General features: G+C 45.4%; 1 protein-coding gene across 1 annotated transcript in view; it reads left to right on the forward strand.

The window, feature by feature from the left end:
- The window catches only part of MCF2 (MCF.2 cell line derived transforming sequence), a 60,241-nt gene that overhangs the window by 8,081 nt on the left and 32,074 nt on the right, over positions 1 to 20,086 (forward strand). Inside the window, exons 2-6 of the mRNA XM_042807323.1 lie at positions 4,817 to 4,885; positions 5,452 to 5,566; positions 10,269 to 10,359; positions 17,241 to 17,360; positions 18,470 to 18,586. Of these exons, the coding sequence (XP_042663257.1) occupies positions 4,817 to 4,885; positions 5,452 to 5,566; positions 10,269 to 10,359; positions 17,241 to 17,360; positions 18,470 to 18,586 (512 nt within the window). The remainder of the gene's footprint in view (positions 1 to 4,816; positions 4,886 to 5,451; positions 5,567 to 10,268; positions 10,360 to 17,240; positions 17,361 to 18,469; positions 18,587 to 20,086) is intronic.

Below are 20,086 nucleotides of genomic sequence, written 5' to 3' on the forward strand. Positions count from 1 at the left end.
GAGCAGCCCTTTGGCTTTTGCAGATAATTAAATTTCAAGTCAAACTTTTCTCCTTATCTGAGTGAGTGCCCCAAGTGATAGGCTGCAAGGTCCCTCCTGTTGAGTGGGTATAGCAATCCGGACTGAGTTAGAGGCACAAATTCAGGGTGGTGCATTGGTCTGTCTCTACAGATACAGGACTGTGTTTCTATCCGTTGCCCCAATGAATATGTAATTTTGCAAAGTGGAGCAACTTCAGCAGGAGAAGCTGAAAGGGCTGCTCTCTGTGTTGCACTGGGTTCACAACTGGGGCACTCTGCTCTGAAGGATTTCTGTTCCCACTCCTGCGCAAAGCAGATGAGATGGGGATGGCTTAATCCTCAGGCCCAGCCGAGCTTGGTCTCCATCAGCTGTTTTGGGAGGCTCGTACTGATGCCAGCCTTGGACAGGAATGCCTGTGGCAGCTGGGAGAAACTCTGCTCATCGCAACTCCCTGAGCAACAGACCTCTCTTCAAACGCTGCTGGTTTGTGTAGGTCCATGTTACGGGTATCGTTAGCCCCCAAGGCACTTTTGGGGCAGGTGGGCCTTTCTGCAGTGGGACAACCTGAGACAGATGCTGGCTGATGACCCCCATTAGCCCAGAAAGTTGCCGAGAAAAGTGGAAATAGGTTACAAATGTGCCAGTCTGCAGCCTCCCTTGATACCAAATAAACACTGCTTCATTGGGTGTAGATGTCCAAATGGACCAGCAGCTGAGATCAAGCAGATTGCAGAAAAACTCAATGTGATCCTTTACCCTTTTCATTTGATTTACTTCAGTTTTGTTTCCTAGACTACGGCAGCAACCCTTAGATGAAAAGCTGTTATTCTTCATTCACAACAAAGCCATCTCCAAATGGATTTTATAGCTGCAAACAATATTTGGTCAGTGTTGTGAAGCGTAAGGCGCTATTACATCAGCTTGGCAGATGCGTTACACAGCTGCTGTTTGCAGATGCTGCGGGCCTGCAAAGTTTGGAAAAGAAAAGAAAACAATAGTTACCAAAGAGCAAAGTGCTTCAGAGTTTGAGTTTTACGAGAGGGATTTGGACTCAGACTGTAGCTGTCCCCTCTCTGAATGTCACTGCAGACCTCCACCGTACGTGAAAGTCCCGCTGTGCTTGAATCGCCTTTGAAAGGGAAGGTTGCTGACAATGAGCATCGTTCATACATCTGCAGCCTGCGCAATGGCCCTGAGGTACGGTCCTGTGGAGAGGACCCAGCAAAATGTTCTGGACTGTGTAAACCAAATGATGGGGACAGGGCAGATTCGGCAGGGTTTCCTGCTGAGCCGCATTAGTTTTTCTCAGCAGGGTGGAGCGCTCTGTGCTTCCCCTTTGTCTTTTCCCTGCTTGGCTTCACGCATCCTCTGAAACTCTGTGTCATGGCAACGATCTCCTCTGTAGAGGAGTCTCTGTAATATTTGCAGCAGCATTTTATAAATACCCAGTTTAGAGCCTATATAAAAAAACGTTACTACACTGTTATGACAATGTCATCCAGATGCCGCTTGCTTTCAGTACGACCCTAGAGCCTGGGGTCATACCAACTGTGTGGGGATAGCAGTGTAGTTTGTAAAGGGCTCAGGCTTGATTTTGTAACAGCACAGCTCTATTCTGTAGTAGCTGTTGATCACAAAGCCTCTTTTTAAGAGAGATGAGGGTACTTGCGTGAAACCTTGACTTCCTCTGCCTTGTTCCGAGTGAGATGCAGGCTGGCTGTGCTGTTCGTAGCTCTGAGCAGAACCCTGGGGTCTTTTCTGTAGTGTCCCAAGAGTGTGCTTCAAAATAAGAAATTCCCAGTTTGCTAGTCAACATCAACTGAAGCCTTGTTTGAGAGGCGGATATCTTTGGTGCCCCCCTGCCTTTCACTGCTCTTTTTCCAGAGATTAATATTTGAGGACAAAAGTCATGCTTCTGTACAGGATTTATAGCAGCGCCCAGCTGATGTGCCTCAGGCACAGCAACACGCCTGCAAATTTGATGCCAGCTCTTGACTTTCCCTAACATTTTCCCAGGAGGTTGAGTTGGATGGACAATGCAGAGGGAGCACCAGGGATGAGTTGGCCAAGGAGCGGCTTTCACGGGACCACAATCAGCCTGTTGTTGTGCCTTGACCTTACCAAAGGGCAGCCATCCTGCTCCTCCGTTGCTTCTTGCATTCTCCTACCTCACAGGAGATGGGGAGGGGAGTGCTCCTTGAGCATTCACTGCCTGAAGTAAAGTACTACTGCCTAGTCTTCCCTTGAATTAGTTATTTTGGGTGCTCAGCTTGGGACTGCTTGGAAGGGCCTGCTTTTCTGAAGGTGCTGAGTGCCTCCTTCCAAAACTGTCATCCCTTGGGAAGCGAGAACTCGAAGTCATAAGGATGCTGTAGGAATCTGGGTCTCCACCTCTGTGCCGAAGTCAAGGATGAAACATGGAATAAAAAGTTGAGGAGCAAGGTCCTTGCTGGAAACCATGACTCCCGAGCGTGTTGAGAACCCCCATCCTATGGTGCTTTACACCTCAAACCCCAAAAGGCCAGGTCTGCTTGCTGCTGTGGCCCTGGCAGTACTTGCTCTGCTGGGGGGCTCGGTGGGACGGGGTCACCTGTGCCCACGTTTGCAGAGGGCACGGCACAGCGGGTCTTACTGCAGTCCCCCAGCACAGCTGGGGTTAAAACATTGGTTGGTTTTTGCAGTTTCCATGATGATCATTGGGAAATTGCAACTTAGAGAGATGTGAGAGCATAAGCACCAGACTCTGGGGTTAAAGCTTGCATTTTTGAGATGACATTTATTTTCTGGAAAGCAAAGCTTGAAAATATCAGTGGAAAAATGCTACTTTTTTTTCCAACTATGGTTGTCTCTGGCTTAGTTTAAGGCTGCCAGTTGTTCTCAGTGAGAAAATGTCTTGTGAAACTCTTTAAGTGATTTTTTTCCTTTTTTTTTTTTTCTTTTTTTTTTTTTTTTTTAACCATGCAGAGGTAAAAAGGCAGGTTTTCCCAGCCTGTTTCCTGGACAGCTGTCAATAAACCAGAATTTCCCTCCCATATCGCTGCAGAACCAGAAACAAAAGCTGCGTTTACTGTAAACCTGTAGCTGTGTTTGCTTTTACTGTTGAGCACCTGAGTCACGCGTGCGTTCTAGCGCAGGGCAGAACTTTGCTGGGCTTGTTGGTGGCTGTGTGCTGGGGGAAAGCCAGGGGTAGGCGTAGGGGGCTGGCTGGGGGGACAGGCTTCACCCCAACTGTGGAAGCAGGCAACAGCCCCACACTGTTCTGGGGCAAATATCTGTGTGCAGCTGTGGGCTTTTGTCTTGGATTTTCAAAGACCCGCATGTTTAATATCTTCTACTTAATGTGTTGGAGCTCATTAAGTTATTAAAAGTGGGTTTTAGCAGTATGAAACTATTGACCTGGAAAAAAAAAAAAAAAAAAAAACCAAACAAAAAACAAATCAAGTAATAGAGAAGAAATCTGTGGCTACTGCGCGTCCTCAAGTTAGGTGAAGCTGTTGAATGAGAGAGAAATATTTGAAATACCTTCACAAGACAAACTTCTTTCTTACCAAGGCCAATTCTGAGGCCTGTTAAAATCAAGAATGTGTCTGTAGATGCCAGTGGGACTGAGGCTTGATCCTTAACAAACAAAAATAACATTTTTATCCACAAGAGGAAAAAAACAGCATGTACGCGGGGGAGCAGCGAGCAGCCTGTGGCTGGCGGGGGTGCAGGAGGCAGAGCACCCCCACCTCGTGCACCTCGGGGCTGGTGTGCTCCAGCTCCATACAGCCGACCAAAGGCCTGAAAAATCCGTAAAGTAGCAGTGACCAGGAAGCTTTTGGAAAAAGTGAAATAGAATAAATATTGATTATGCTGGAGTGTGCTGAAGTATGCAGCCCGTGTGATTTAAAGCAGCCAAAAGATTACTCCCTCGGACCAACTCTGTAAAATAATCAGTGTGGAAAATTTGATTATCAGAAAGCACAAGGACTTTAATCTGTATAGATGTGCTTTAAAACATTTATTTGCAGGAACAAGGATGTTTAATTTTCAACTATTATTCCATTTATAGATAATCCAGAAAAATGTCTATCGGCTAATAAGCTCCTCTTGTGTTTAGTCAATCTGTTTTTTGTTTCCTTCTCCCAGGGAAAGGTAAAATTATGTATATTGTTCCGATGTGCTTCATTGCCACTGAAATGGTCAGTGTGCTAAATGTGGTATTAAAACAGCCTCTCCCATTATTTAATTAAAAAGAAATCTAATAACCAAATGTAAGAATAACAGCCTTTCCAGTGCATGTGGCTTCATGCCAGATGAAAACATGATTTCAGAAGCTTATTTGCTCAAAATTAAAGATGTTAACAGGCTGAAAACCCAACCTTGCTCCCAGTGTGGCAGTCTTGGACACTGCTGTTCCCAGCAGAAACCTCAGCCCATTACATTGCCAAGTCTTGGAAGCACTGGGAGAGTTTGCAAAATAAGGGAGCTAAATTAGTAACTCCAAAATATAAAAATGAGTACTGGATATACCCTGTTGAAGGGAGAGCACTCGAGCTCCCAGGCAGTGCTCCCTTAGCACATTTGATAGATACATTTGCTGCTGACTAATGGCATTTGCCCTGTTAGAGACATTAGAAACATTGGTTTCTAGAGCCATATATCCTTTGTTACAAAATTTCATGTAGAATTCAGGGAAGCTACATTTGGTTCAAGTCCCACCTTTGAATTAACACACTGATAAATGTATTTGCTTTGGATTTTTGCTTTGTTTTTTAACTGCTGCTTTTGTTTTTTTTTTTTTTTTTTCCAGAAACCACAATACCCATCTGTGCAAAGGACATCAGCGATGATTTGATGAAAGAGTTTGCTTTTCTTTCTGGTGAGTAGAGTGAACTTCTCCAGGGTATCTCTCTCTGTGTGGTAATTAAATACTCCAGATGAACTTCTGCGCTATTTGGCAAAATGATACTCGCATGGGATATTATCCATCAGGTAGTCTCCAGTGCCACTAGAAAATGTTGTTAATAAAACATTGAGGCAGTTTGAAAGAGTATATTAGGTTTTCTCTTTCAAGCCATACTGCACCATATTCTTACCTTCAAACACTCAATGCATTAACAAGCATTTTGATTTGAAATGTACTTCTATAGGTTCCAAACCAGCATGATGATTTGTACTTGTCTTTCTGACTTCTTTTGCTGTCCCATGTAAAGTACACTCAGTAAATAATGGAAATATCTGGTACCTAATACTTTTGTTTCTACCATTTGTGCGTGTGTGTTGTGCTTGAAATTGGAGGCAGGATTTGGCCTGGTTTTGCCATTCTGGTGATGTAAAAAAGTGTCTGTAGTGATGGCAAGAGTGTTTTCTGACCTGACTGGTCGACCTAGCTTTGCTGTTGGCCCTCCTCCTTGGCCCAGGGAAGCATCCTTGTCTTTATTCCAGGTGGCCGAGGGAAAGACAAGGCTTGGATTATCACCCTCCCCGACAACGCTCGCTTCAATGAGGTGCCTGAGGAGATCGTATCTAAAGTCTTAACATACCTAACATCAGTCCCGAGGTACGTGGCCCCCTTCTAGCTCTCGCCTGTGATGGGCAGAGCTGTCAGTCCTGCCTGGGTCAGGCAGGGGATCTTCAGGGTAACACCACACGTAGGGGTGAGGAGCATCTTCAGCTCTCAGAGCAAGTAACAAGGAGAAGACAAATGATGCAAGCCCTTGGAGTGTCCAGGCGTGGTATTTAATGTGCTGGTAACTGCAGAGTAAAAAGTGGACATCATCCCTATGACTTGCCAGCCTGTGTATCATAAATTTAGTTTATTAAGTTTCTAATTAACAGCAAGCTTTCCTTCAGCTTTGATATGTGTCACTGCTTAAATATGCCATGCCACTGCAGAATAATATTTTGACATGTACAAATAGAGAGTCATTACCATGGAAAAAGAGAAATGTAACCAGAGGAAGAGACTAATTACAGGAACAAACCGTTTGGGGTCCCCATTACACGCGATGGCTCAGCAGCGTGCCGCAGCTCCCATTACGTGCCTGTGTCTCAGGGTTAAGTGGCTGACAGTCTGCCTGTGCCACGTACAGGCCTGTATTCTTAGATTAATGGCCCTCCCATTTCTTGCTGCTGAGCCTGGTGACTCAGTTACCTGGAATGCTTAATTTCCTTGAATAATGCCCATTTTGGCAAATTTCTTCCTGCAGGGAGAGCAGGTTGACAGCAGCTAGATGGGAGCTTTCCATCAGCGGCTGCTTTGGGAGAAGTACCGTGTGTTTAGCCACCTCTGCAGGGAAGAAAAAGAGCCTCTGGTTCCTCTTTTTGGATGGAGTTTCTGAAGTTTTGTGGGCTTGTGGCCCACAGAGCACTGTCCCGGCAGGAGCGTGCCGTGGTGTGTGCTGGTCAGAGGGGTTTCCCCTTCAGTCTGCGTGGGCAGCCTGTGTCTGTGCATCTGCACTTTCCAGCTCTGCCCAGTTTCACCAGGGCTTCTTGTTTCATATGACTGTAAACACCCTGGCATTAGCATGATGAGCAGCCTTGCTGTCCCTGTAATAGGTCAAACTCAATCAAGAAACTAATGAGAGCGGCGAGCTTGCTGGTGATTCAAACACGTTCAGCATGTTATTAGTGAAACCACTTGAATCATGCTTCTCTGCCCCTCCTACCACCATAACAGCCTGCCTCCAGACCTGACCATCTTAAAAACATATGCTTTTTAATGCTTTGGTGTCGAAAAGGCAGTGGTGTCAGGGAGCAAGGAAAAACATCACTTGGGTGAGGGTGGAAGGTGTGCATCAGCTCTGGTACCCCTGGCTACGTGTCCCTCAGCAGCATCACATCATGGGATCAGGGCTCAGAGTTTGGACCAGAAAGTCCCCCAAAGAGGTAAATATTTGACCTGCATGTCAGAGTTAGCTGTGGGTGAACCAACACCTCCCTGCCACGTACCTATGGATGGGTACAGGCATATCAAAGCCACACACACAGTGCCTCTCCTATGCAACCAGTAGCAAGGACAGCATATCGTCCTCTTGACACTAGTCTGAGGAAACCTCAGGGGATGTCAGGCTTTTAGTATTCTGGGAAGATGAATTTCATGAAGCATTTCTCTCCTGGAAATAATTGTTAGATGAAGGAGATGGATGCTGTAAGCTACTCTGCTCTGCAAGGTGAGTGTATTAGTAACATAGCCAGGAGGAAGGTGAGTCCTGTAGGCAAGTTAATTTTACTTTAGGGTTCCTGGGAACCATGCTGCAGGCAGGAGGCCGCTGCAGAAAGTGCTGCCTGCCCTCCCTGCCTGCACTCCTTCCCTGCCAGCTTTGTTGAACAGCACTGTGTGATGGTGTGCTGGAAGCAGAGGCCGAGGTAAGTGTGAAACGTCCCAGTATTTGGACAAAGGAGACCCCAAGAGTGATAAAGCAGCACATTACCCAGGCTTCAATTGAAAACAGATACGGTGTAGACTAGGCAACAAATCCTGATCCTTTGTGTACCTAAAAGAATTAATTTCTTCCAAGATAAGCCAGAATTTCAGTGGAAGCTTTAAGGAAAAAAAAATTGAAGTCAGTTATGGTATATATAAGATTTATTAAATGCCTTTTAAGAGGCATTTGGGCAATGCCCTTAACAACATGCTTTGCCTTTTGGTGAGCCCTGAGTTGTTCAGGCAGTTGGACTAGATGATGGTTGTAGGTCCCTTCCAGCTGAAACACTCTATGCTCTGCTGTGCTGTCGTGTTTGACTATCCAGCTTTTTGGTATTTAGACAAGCTCCGCATGTTTCCCTTAGATCGGGAAGTGAAGTACAAAGTGATTTAGAGCTGTGGCTGATAACACGGAGTAATGACACAGCGAAGGGTGCTGTTGGCTATAAATACGTCTGAATTTAAACGTTAGGCAGCGGGTCCTGACAGCGTGTTCTGATCCCACCAGCCTCAAGGAGTGTCTCAGCCCTGTGATAAATCTCACAACTGCAGACTCTGGGATCCGATTTCAAGTCCTCCTGCAAAGCATCCAAAGACTTTATTTTTAGTCTGCTGTGTCCTGCAAAATTAAGGGTAAGGAAAAAAAGTGACAAGAAGAGCCCAGAGAGAAATACTACTCAATCCAGTTATCTGTCTATCTTTCCGCTGCTGGATGCAAATGAACTCACCCCTTGCAGCCTTGGTGAGAAAGCATTGATTTATTTTTATTGTCAGTCTAAAAGGTACATTGCAGGACTGGAAATCTGATAAACCTGCAAGGCCTGGGTTGCAAACAGTCACAGACTTGCTCCACTAGCCCCAGAATAAATTAAAAATTTCCCACAGTACATTTCAAGGCTTTTGGATAGCTGGGAACTTTCTTCTTTGTCTGTAAGGGAACTGATAATAGTAAATTAGCATGCTTAGAGGCTACTCTCTGAATATAACCTTGTCCTGAGTAAATGGCATACTTTGGCATACTTTTATTAACTGACAATGCACTACAGTGTGGCTGCCTTTTCTAAATTACTCGGATTCTGGGGGTTTTCTTCATGTTTTATTATGATGACAGCAGTGCTGTGTAAACAGTTTGTTTTGTTTAGTTTTGTTTGTTTTGTTTTTCAACTGCAGCCTGTTGGGAAATACCGTGGGGAGTTGGGGAATTGTTTCTCATAGGACAGAGATCTACCTTTTAAAGTTTTAGGGTATGCTGGAAAACAAAAGGGTTTTATTTTTACATCAAACAAAAGGATCCTTTTGCCCCTGCCCCCTTACTCAGGTCATTTAAATCATGGTGAGGATGAACACAGCTGACAGAAACCTGCAGAATCATCTCATGTTGCCAAAACTATTTTAGCTAAAAAAGATTTTGGCATTAAAGTCATGCCTAATCCAGCTCTCAATGCGTAACCTCAGACTATTACATACAGAAGTTCTGTGTATGACCCATGTGTAAAATATGCTATTAATTTTCTCTGCTCTTTTCTGCTACGCCTCAATGACAGCGTAGGCATTCGCATGAAACCTTTGCACTTTGGGTGTGACGTTAGAGATCCGTAAGATATATTTGTAGGACATCTTAGGAGCTGGGTGCCTCTACATATCTTCAGTCAAGTGTTATTATGAGCCAAAAGGAAATTTTTTTTTTTTTTCCTTCTCAGCACATCTACTAATTCCTTTTAAATATATTTGTCAAAGATCTGCCTATCACAGATAAGAGCAACAAGATGTGCATTGAATGAAAGCTCCTGCACTGGCTTCAAGTGTATTTTCTTTCCTGTAGTGAAGTTGCCAAGTATTGTCTGCCATGTGATACTTCTGAGTAATCCACCATGTGTTTTTGCTTGCCAAACACAAGAATTACCAAAGGCGGTGCTTGTGGTAGGCTGCTTGCATGGGGCCATGCCCAGTGCAGATACCTGACCCAGCTCTCAAGAGCCAGCATGTGTACTGGGAGCCTCTCCACAGCACTCAGATGCCCGGATAGGGTGGTGTGGGACATGGCTATCCTGTTTCAGCACCCACAAAATAAAGATGTTAAATATTACCTAAGCATCCTGTAAATACACTCACATTAGAGGGCTTGGTTACAAGCTGGCGTACCCTTACCTGTGTGCAAACACGAGTCCAGTTGGTAATTCAGCCAGCCCTGGAGTGTTACTGTCATGGCTTGAGCCTGGTTGAGCTGTACCCAGCCAACCTGGGTAGGCAATATAATATTTGAATTACAGGAAGGAGCTCACCTGCGTGTTAGGTCACCTGCCAGACCGGGCACCGCCGGTACTGCTGGCTCGCTTGGTAAGAGTGGGGATTTCAAATAGGCTTAAAGGATTTGGATGTCAAAAGAGGTGTCGGGAGGCCTGTGCTTGCCAAGTGAACCAGAGCACGTTGGAACGTGCCTCCAAGCAATCGCTGCCTCCCCAGCGGGGCCTCGGGAGGACAGCCTGCTCCGGCACCAGCTCCCGCTGTCCCCCCGCCAGGCTGGCATCACCCTGCCCCGCCGCGGTGCTGCTCAGCAGGAGCCCGGCTGCCTCCGACCTCCAGAGAGTCCTGCCCAAGACCAGTTCAGGTTTCAAGGGCAATCTGTTGCCTTCACCTCCCGCCCGGTGCAAAGGTGATGCTTCAGATTTCTTGCCAGAGTCTGCTCAGGGGAATTTTTTTCAAAGGGTGTTCCGGCGACTGTGGAAATGGCAAAATGTGGTTTGCATTCTGTGTTCTTGGGTTTGGGGTTTTTTGGGGAACAGAATCACATTCCCTCAGAACGTTACCTGGTTATTGGTATTTTCTTATCTCATAGTCAACATGAGCCTGACACCAAATTTATCCTAATCCTGGATAGAAGATTGGATACATGGACATCGGTCAAAATGACTCTCCAAAAAATAGCAGTAAGTCCTCTTTAATATTTTTTTTTTTATTGTACTAAGTCATTGTGCCCATTATGTATCACTTCCAGAATACACTGGGAACCAGGAGCAATGATGCTCATGCTTTCTCTCTAGGTAGTATTTTGGTTTATGGCCCTATAATTAATTCAGTCATAGCTCTATGCCCCATTTGAGTGCGTAAATGAGCTGTTTGAGTATTAACTGATTCATTTGCTTGTTTTTGTACTTTTTCATAGTGGTTCAAATGTCTTTTGTGCCATGTTCTATGCTTTTGATGGGTGGAGAATTTGGCTTCGTCTATCTTCTTTCTAGACACTGGTTATTAGTGAGACTATATTTTACCTAATTGTCAGTGACTGAAAGCGTTAGGTTCTTAAAACAGGCTTCACAAGCATTTGTATGTGGGCATGGGTGGAAAAATCCATTTTGAATGTGTATATACGCATTCATGTTTTTAAAATATCAGTTACACATATTTATGTGCCGCACATCATTAGCACGTATCCTGCCTGAATATATCTTAAAAGTGAGCTTTTTGCAGCTCAGCAATGCATTACGTCTTGTGAAATCAGAGCATGGTATTACGGTAGTGCATCCAGGTGTAGAAAAGTCATGTTTATAGATGCATGGACAGGTAGGAGCTAATGCTTTCCCAACCAGATCGTGACATGTGGGCAAGTGAATTAAAATATTCTGGGCTTATTATTATTGCCTTTGTTTCTGCTTATAATCACTGAACAGTTAAAGGCATTGATCCATCTAATAGAGAATGAAGTAAACAGTATGTACCGAGAAAGCAAGCTCTTACGGATCCTGATTAGATCTAATAAAGTGAGATTGTACACTATTTTAAGTAGTTAATACTGGTACAGCTGAACTTGGCATTAAAAATGTCTGACTTTGATGGCATTGTGCTGATAGGCATCCCATAGAAGGAAGAGAGGGTTATCTTTTTGCAGTGTGCATAAGATACCGCTGTCAATATATTGGGTTCCAATTTTCCTGAATGTTCTAAACTGACTTTCCAAGTATGGTTAGCATGCCATTAGAGAAGAAGCAGCATTTAAAAAGTAGAGCTTTAAAGTGATCATCAGAATTCAGTTCTGCTGCCAGCATTTGTGCAGGTGCTAGTGCTAAGAGCATCCTTGAAGAATGATGTAGTTGCTTTGCATAGTTTGGAAGTTTCAAATGTGAAAAAATCCTGTCCTAATTTGTAGCTTCTACAGAAGTGTCATACATTTTGTGTTTAATAAGAAAATGTAATTACTGTGTGACCTTTGAGCGTACACCCTATTTGTGTACCTGTATGTGCTGGGTGTCCATGTAGAGAAGTGACTTTGCCTGTAGTATCTGGGCTGTCCATGTGAATTCTGTGGAGGTGCTCTGTGCAAAGGGGAATGAGAAGCAGGAAACCTGTGTCCACTGAATCTTAAGGCTTGGGAATCTTGCCTTAAAACCAGGGTCTGGCCCTAAAGGGCTGTCTTTGTGTCCAGGAGGCGTGTGATTGGGCTTGCCTTTGTGCAGCTAACACAAAATATTTAATCTTGATTTCATTCCAATCATAAACCATAACCTATGCTTCAATGAAAAAAAATCTCTTTTTTTTTCCTGATCTTTGTGTAATTTTGGAATAAAGAAGTGCAAATAAGCTGAGTTTGAAACACATGGTGTCCTATTTTTTCAGCATATGTATATTCAATTGCAGCTCTGCGGTTGTGCGTCTGATCCAGAAAAATTTTGTATCAGCCTGTACAGATTTTCCTTTAACTCTTTGCTTATGTCTCTAATTGCACGGGCAAACCGGGCTCAGGTTGGTACTACTTGTTTTGGGAAGCGAGGCCCTGCTGCCAGGGTCAAGCCTCAGGTTTTGGCTGGAGCATCCTTCCTTATTTCCCCGCACAATATCCTGAACAACTTTAAAACGTACCTTTAACGCCGCGGCAGGGGGGGGGGGGGCGTGGGGTGAGGTGGGTGGGAAGGGTGGAAGCTGTAAGCCGAGAGCCCGATCCTCGAAGGAAAGAGCTGGTCCGCGTCTGCAAGGAGGATTTTTGGCATTCCACCTTAAAACCGAGCCCTAGGAAGGAGAGAGCGGGGCTGCCAGCCGGGAGCCTGCCCGCCCTGCCGGCTCCGGGAGCGGGGAGAGCTCCGGGAGCGGGGAGAGCTCGGGAACGGGGAGAGCTCGGGAACGGGGAGAGCTCGGGAACGGGGAGAGCTGCGGGAGCTGCGGGAGCTGCGGGAGCTGCGGGCCCCCCCGGCGGGCCCGCGGGGCCATGGCCGAGGGCAGCGGGCGCGGGGCCGGGCGCGGGGCCGGCGGGGATGCGGTAAGGCGCCGGGCCCGCCGCGCTGCAGCAACCGAGGGCGGGGGGGAGGAGGAGGAGGAGGGAGGGGGGGGGGAGGGAATCGCGGCGGCCAGAGGGCCTTATTCGTACCGGGGGAGGGAACGGGAATGGGGAGCGGAGCGATTTTTCGGGGAGGTGTTTTGAGCAGCATCTGCCGTGCGGGAGCAGCCGCGGTCCCGCGGGAAGGGCTCCGGCTGCTCCCGCGGGCAGGGAAAGCCCCAGGGCAGAGCCGGGGCAGCGGCCGTGCTGACGGCTGCGGCGGGGGGGTGAATTCCGCAGCCGGCTAAAATCAAGGGAGAGGAGCGCCCTGGAGTTTCCTTTGGGCTCTGGGGGAAGTTACAGCTCGTATTCGCAGCACCTGGCATTTTTCCTGGAAGGGGCAGCAGAAAGTCATTCACTCCAGCCCCCCGTGTAAGGACCACTAGCCTCAGTCTCCATGGCTCGGAAGCAAACTTACTGGCAGATACTGCTTTACGTTTACCGATTTCCAACCTCATGAATGTCCCAGCGAACAGCAGGGAAAAATAGTCTTTGAAAATGGAATTTCTAAAATTATGAAAAGTCACATTAAATGCGCTGGGATGTGATAACTGGGATGCTTTCAATGCATGCACTTTCTTGTGCTGTATTAGCCCAGTTTGTCTATACTGATGATCAGGGCTGTCTGGGGGGTTACAGCTGAGCGTGCATTTAGACAAGTTGCTGAACTGGGGCCTTAAAGCATACACGTTTGTGTCCTCAGAAGGGGAAGAATGTTCTGAGCACAGTCTTTGGTCAGTGAGGTAGTTAATAGTAGTGAAATGTTGCCAACTGTCTGATAAATCAGTGGAATTAGGCTGATAGTTTTCTGCGTTTCCTGATATGCTGCAGAGCAATAGCAGGGGGCAAAGGCTTTAGAGGTTTTTTTTTAGGTGTTTTGTTACATAAACCCAAGTTTGTCACCCGCACAAGATTCTTTGTAATATTACAAATAATAAGATAGAACACAAGGCAAGACTAGGGTCCCTTTTGTCTTTGCTTTCTTGAATATATTGTGGCGAAGGGTTTTTTTCCCAGCAGTACCGTCAGCATTGTTAGACTTCAGTTTGCAGGTAACGTACCTGCGCTTCAGCCCTTAGAAGAACTAGAATTGTAGCAGCGATTAAAAAAGATATAGTCCCTTCAGGAATGTTAATTCTGAGGAATTACTGGTCTCTCTCTACATAGGTATGTAATATTCTTTTTAACATTTCATCCTTTCTCTTAAATCTGTAGGAAGGCACAGGACATGGCGCGATTGGTGGCTATCTTTCTGCAAGCTTATTTTTGGCTTGTTTGCTTTTTCCATGCTTGAAATACATTAGGTATCATTTGTGAAGCTGTATTTCTTGTTTTGGAGCTACTCTTAAGTGCTGACCTTGATCCTGTATGTATAAGTTCAGCTGAAAAATCCTTAAGTGCTTTCTGAACTGAATGGAAATCAAATCACGGGTCCTGGAAACCCAGCTACCTTTGGGGTGAAACATATGAAGGAGCAAGAGGGATACAGTCGTGTGTGTATGGGGCATAAAGTTGTATCAGAGATGAGTTTGCCCCTGCGGCGGATGAGGCAGGAGGATGCGGGTGCCCGGGTATGGTCTCTTCTTGTGTGGTGTGTGGAACACGTTGGCATCCTGCAGTCACGAAACCAAAGGTGTCCAGAGGCGCCTTTGCTCTCAGAGAGGCGTTTCACACCTCCTCGCTACTGCGGTGTAGGTTTGGCAGGGGGCTCCGCTTGCCTCCTGATCGCTGCTCCACCTTCCTGGAGCTGTGGGTCTCCTGCCTAAGGGCTCGTAGGAGAAGACATTCAAAGTCTGCAGGTTCCCATGGGGCAGTGTGGTTTGGAGACCCAGGCCCTTCCTCCAGGGAGTCTGCTTGGTGCATGAAAAAAGGACTTGAAGGAGTAGGAGAGGGCAAAGCAGACTCATCTCTGCTTGAAGTGCCAAACAGGGGATGGAGGGGAATAATGAGATAAGACCAAGAGAGGATGCATCTCTGGCTGATTGTCCTTCTCAAAGATATTCTTGATGCATTTTTCAGGAGGGGATCAAGGTAGGAGCCTAAAGTTCAGAGACCTGAACACACTGTTGTGTTTCTGAGCTGGAAACAGTGACTTTCCCCCAACTCTGTGGGCCTTCACCATTGGATTCACCTACAGTGGACTCATAACCGTGCAGGAGGGCCTAAAATTGCATCCTTTGAGCTCCATTAAAGCATTGTGAGAAAGACCATTGGCCTAAAAAGGCTTTGGTTCGAGTCAATTTGAGCCATCGACACCAGGGGTGCAGGGCCTGTCTTGAAGCAGAAGCATCCTACCCTTTGAGGTTTGAAGCTCGTGGTGGCTCCTTGGTGATATCTTTGAAACTTTGTTGAGGGGATGCTACTGTTGTCCTGTCTACAGAGAAACGCCCACTGAGAAATGACCAGGATATAAAATGAGGCAAACAGACATAAAGGTGGGCATGAGGGAATGACACATGATGGACTCGCAGCTCTGCAGGGATGGGCATGACATTGCCGTGAATGCAGGCTGACAGGTCTCTTCCTGGGGTGTCCTAGTGCCGTGGGACATGCCGGAGCATGAAGAGTGTCAAGGACTAGCCAATTTCAGCCAACAGGCCTGGAAAGAGCAATAGCAGCGTTTACAGGGTCCAACGGAGAGCCAGTGTGGTGGGTTAGGAGAGGCAGCCAGCTTCTCTGGGATGCGCTGGAGGATGGGTGTTGAGCTTGCCAGAGACTTTCCAGTGAAATATTAATGCTGTAAATTTTCAGTTCATTCAAAACGTCTACAAGCCCGTGCCAGGTCTGGTGGTGCTTTCCTCAGTGAGGTTTTCTGCATCCCAGGCAAGAGATTATTCTCAAAGTGAGGAAGCACTCCAACTCCTTGGAGATATCCCGTAGCCTGTGGATGATTTTTTTTCTAGTAATATGGAAAGCTCAAGTTAAAAATCCTGAGTCTCTGAGATGGGTTTCTTTTCAGAACTGCGTCTAATGGCTAGGCTGTTGGAGGGCCTGCCTGGGGTCGCCTTTCGGGAGAGCTGGTCTTCCTTGTAGAGCTAATTAAACAGGCATTGAAGCAGGGAGCTGAACCTGGATCTCCTGCAGCCTCTCACCCACACCTTCTTGGGCAAGGCCTGTCTCAGAGCTGCCAAGTTCTGGTGACCCCATGGCCAAGTTTAGACCTTTGGCCCATCTGCAGGTTCGATGGGGTTGGAAGTTGGTTCCTTGGGTGTCCTGTGGCTGTAGGCACCGCTGCGCGCCGGGGGCTGGCAGCCCTTTCAGAGGCGTTGTGTGCTAACCGGGTGCTGTGTAACAGAGGTACGGCACCCACGGCCTGGGGCCAGCACAAACGTCTCCGTTACCTAATGGTTTGCTCTTATTTCTACTTTGTCCCTGGCACCATTCTTGTTGACTTCCAAAGGGTATGAATTTGGCACTTCGTTCACATGATTTTTTTTTTTTTTTTTTCTGCTTCTACTTAAAATAACAGCAGATCAATACATTGAACTTACGTGGCTTATTTGAACCTAAAAGTCGTTGTCCATTTCTAAGTGGGGTTGTGGGCAGTGTAAGCCACAACCTGACCTTCCTACACAAGAAAACATAGCAAATGAGTTACAGTGCAGCTCATGGATGTCAGATCTCAACTGTGAATCATGGCTTTTTTGAACAACACTAATACATGTTTATGGGAGCGATCTTTGTTTTGAAGGCATAGATTAAGGGCCCTGCAGTGCAAAATACCTAAACATGTTCATTACTCTCACCCTTGGTATAGATACTAGTATGATGTTTCATGGAGGAGGATAATATAAGGAGGAATATATGGAGAAACGTAACCTGGCCTGGCAGGATCTCAGTGTAAATCTTATGTCTTAACTAATTCAATTCTTTGCATCATGCACTTTTCCATAATTTAATGATACAAATCCTACTTTCTTAAAAATTCTTTTTCATTCTCAAGCACCCTTTTCACAGATCTATTTAAAAACGCACCTGCCAACCATATGGTTGAAAAAAGGCTCCAGCAGCTTAGACAGGAAATTCCAAATTCTTACCACAAATTAAATGTTGCCTAGTAATTACCAGGGACAAGAAGATTATGCTCGTTGCAGTTATGGGATGATTAGCGACTTTGGCAATAAATTTTGCTTCCTCAATCTGTCTGTCATTCCTCTCAATGTTCCAGCCCTCTGTTCACTGCTAAGTCATAATTTCATTCCACAAGTTATAATGCTGAACACAATAAATAGTATTAAAGTTTATAATAAGTGGCCCTTCGAGGTGCACGGCTGAACTCCTGCCTGCTCCAAAGGGAAGTGGAACTGAACAATCCTCCTGCAATTACGTCCTGTATCTCTAAAGCAGTTACAGTATTTCCCTCCTGTTTTGAAAATAAGGCTATCAGGGACAATCAGAAAATAAATACTAAGATCTGAACGATTTCCCCTCTTTTCAAGGCATTTGAAAGCCGTTGTTGGACCTGCCGTGTCCCCAGGGTGAATGTTGTCTGTTGTCTTGCAGGCGTCTTTCCCGGGGAACCTGCACTTAGTGATGGTTCTTCGTCCCACGGGGTTTTTCCAGCGCACCTTCACTGACATTGGATTTCGGTTCAGTCAGGAGGATTTTCTACTCAAGTTACCGGTACGAGCGTGCAGAGGTGTGGTGCTTACCCGTGATCGGAGGCTGCCCGTGCACCTCGGGTTGGGGGGGTGACAGTGCCCCACTGCAGGCACTTATGTGAAGAGCAACTGGAGCGTCTCTGCCAGAAATGCCCTATTTCCACCAAATCTCTCTCCACCAAATCTCTCCTGTAGCATTTTTTGGCTCCCTTGTGCACAGTTTCCTCCTCACAGAGCATGTCCATGATAGAGGGTGGTGGGCTTCTCAGCCTCTCCTCATCCCCCATATAGGCTACATGCTTCTGTGGAGGATAAAACGATGCTCAGGAATTTGTTTAATGTCTGAAAAGTCAAATGACATGTCTAGTGAAGCTTTTGCTATGAATTCCACCCATAATTACCATTTTCATCTCAGCGTAAACACCATACCAACATCATGTTGGTATTTGTTTCTAAAATAGCAACTGAAATGGGATTATATTCTCAAAGTTTCCAAGACTTCTAAAGCCACCTTGATTATAGGACATAATGAGAGATGAAGAGACATAATTAAGAGAGGAAAAGTACGTTTATGGAATCTAACTGTTGACGCAATTACAAATGCACGAAACAAACCAATGTTTTCCTTTAGGAAATAATTTGATTTTCGCAAAGTTTGCATTTTTCACTCTAAAGTGGTTGTCATTTGCATAGTTTTGAAAATTCATGACTTCTCCCAGGGCAGATCAAGAGACACAAAAACTCATGAGTATATATTAATGTGAAAATGGCCAGTGCTTCATAAATTATTAAAATGTATTTATTTTTTTTTCCAGATTACTGGTCATCCCTTGCAAAAATCTGCATTAATTTTGCTTTATTCTCTGTTCTGCAGTCAGATACTGTAGCACCTCACTGTGCTTTGCATTTAAGGAAGGAAACACCTCAGACGTCAGGGTTGGCTTACAGAAATGGTCAAATACATCAAATAAAAGCCATGTCAAAGCACAAGCATAAGAAGAAAGCCATTATGTAGAGCAATATTTAGAGCCAACCCAGTTTTAAGATACATGAAAGATTTCTAGGCTTGATCTGTGTATAACTTGGGTAGAAGCGATGATCAACCAATGAACGGTGTTGCCTTGTTTGTAGGTTGTTATGCTGAGCTCAGTTAGCGACCTGCTGACGTACATCGATGAGCAGCAGTTAACCCCGGAGTTTGGAGGCACCCTGGAGTACTGCCACAGCGAGTGGGTCATCTTCAGGACTGTACGTACCGGGGCTGAGCACTGGGCTCTCGGGCGTTTGGGATTGACCGAGGAAGGTTTTCTGTAAGGCAGTGAGCAGTAGGTAGCTGAAAGTAACCCCCGAGGCCAACTACATTTCCTCAATCAGATTTGCAAAGGAGTCAAGTGGCATTAAGCATTTGATGAGTTTATAAGGGAATTGGATGATTAACTCCCTCCTGGCTCCTTTGAAACTGCTTGCAGAAGATCTGTCTCCTTAGGTCTTTATTAAAATTGCCTTAATGGTAGATACAAAATAGGATTTTTTTTTTTTAATAATGAGTGCTTCATGTGATTAATATCACAAATGTGTTTGGGAACCAGGGCAATGAGACTACTTTTCAGCATACTGACTGAATGTAGAGAAGTCAGAAAATTTCCTTTTTTTTTTTTTTGTTTGCAAGAATTTTCCTTAAATATTGCCAGGAATCAGGCATTTAATTCCCTGAGCTGTGCCTTGCCATGTGTTTCTATACTTTCTGTACACTCTTAGTTTTCTATTGGACTTTGTCTCTCAGATTGATGGCAGGTTGGATTCCCAGCTACCTTCCCCACAAATCAAAGCACTAATGAAAAATGGTCCAGACCTCCCAGTGTCCCTTGTCCTGCAACGTCATCCACACTAGCAGATGTGGAGTTCAGTATAAAGACAAAACCACAAGACATTGTATCTGGAATAACTCAAGATAATGCTTGTGTCATTAACTTCGTGCCAGTTTACTGATGCACTGCCAAATTAACAACTTTTTAAAATTTTTGGCTCTTAGTTTTGTTCTTTTGCGTGATGTGTTAAAGAGATAGTGGCATAGCTCTCACTTGGAGACAAAAATGACAAAATGAATGACAAAAACTGTTAATCTAAGAAAATGATAGTTTCTAGACTGCGTATGGTCAATAAGTGTCCATATGAAAAACCTCTCAAAATTCTCTTGTAGTGAGCTTATGAAACATTTCCTGAAATTTCCATGGAACATACGTGCTGTTTAAAGAAAATGTAATGTGATCAGTTACATCTGTGATTATTAACCCCTTCTCAAAAGCAGAGCTGGAGCTGTGAGCAGGGTTGGGAGAGCCCTACCTCACCCCGTGGTGTGGGAGCTGTCTGGCGTCCAGCGTTCCCACTGGCTGTCTGGGATGTGCTGGGGAGGTACAGTCACATCCCGCTCAGACGAGGGAGACAAGTGACTTAGATTCATAAATCCCTAATGGAGTGGACAATGGTGAGATAAATCTCAAAGTCCCACACATGGGCATTTAATATTTTCCCACAATGAACTAACTGGATACACGATAATTGACTAAGTATATAACAAATTATGGCAGGCGATATGGTATGTCCTGTGTTACCTGATGATAATAAGGAAAAAGAGGGGAAAAAAGAAAAGAAGAGAGATAGAGAGGGAGGTAGAAATAGAGATCACCAGTCCAGGTTCCTGCATGGGTCCCGTCGATGAGGGTTCAAGGATGCATCTGTCTTCACTTC

Source organism: Tyto alba, unplaced genomic scaffold (genome assembly GCF_018691265.1).
Source record: "Tyto alba isolate M040663 unplaced genomic scaffold, T.alba_DEE_v4.0 Super-Scaffold_5, whole genome shotgun sequence".
NCBI classification, from domain to species: Eukaryota; Metazoa; Chordata; class Aves; order Strigiformes; family Tytonidae; genus Tyto; species Tyto alba.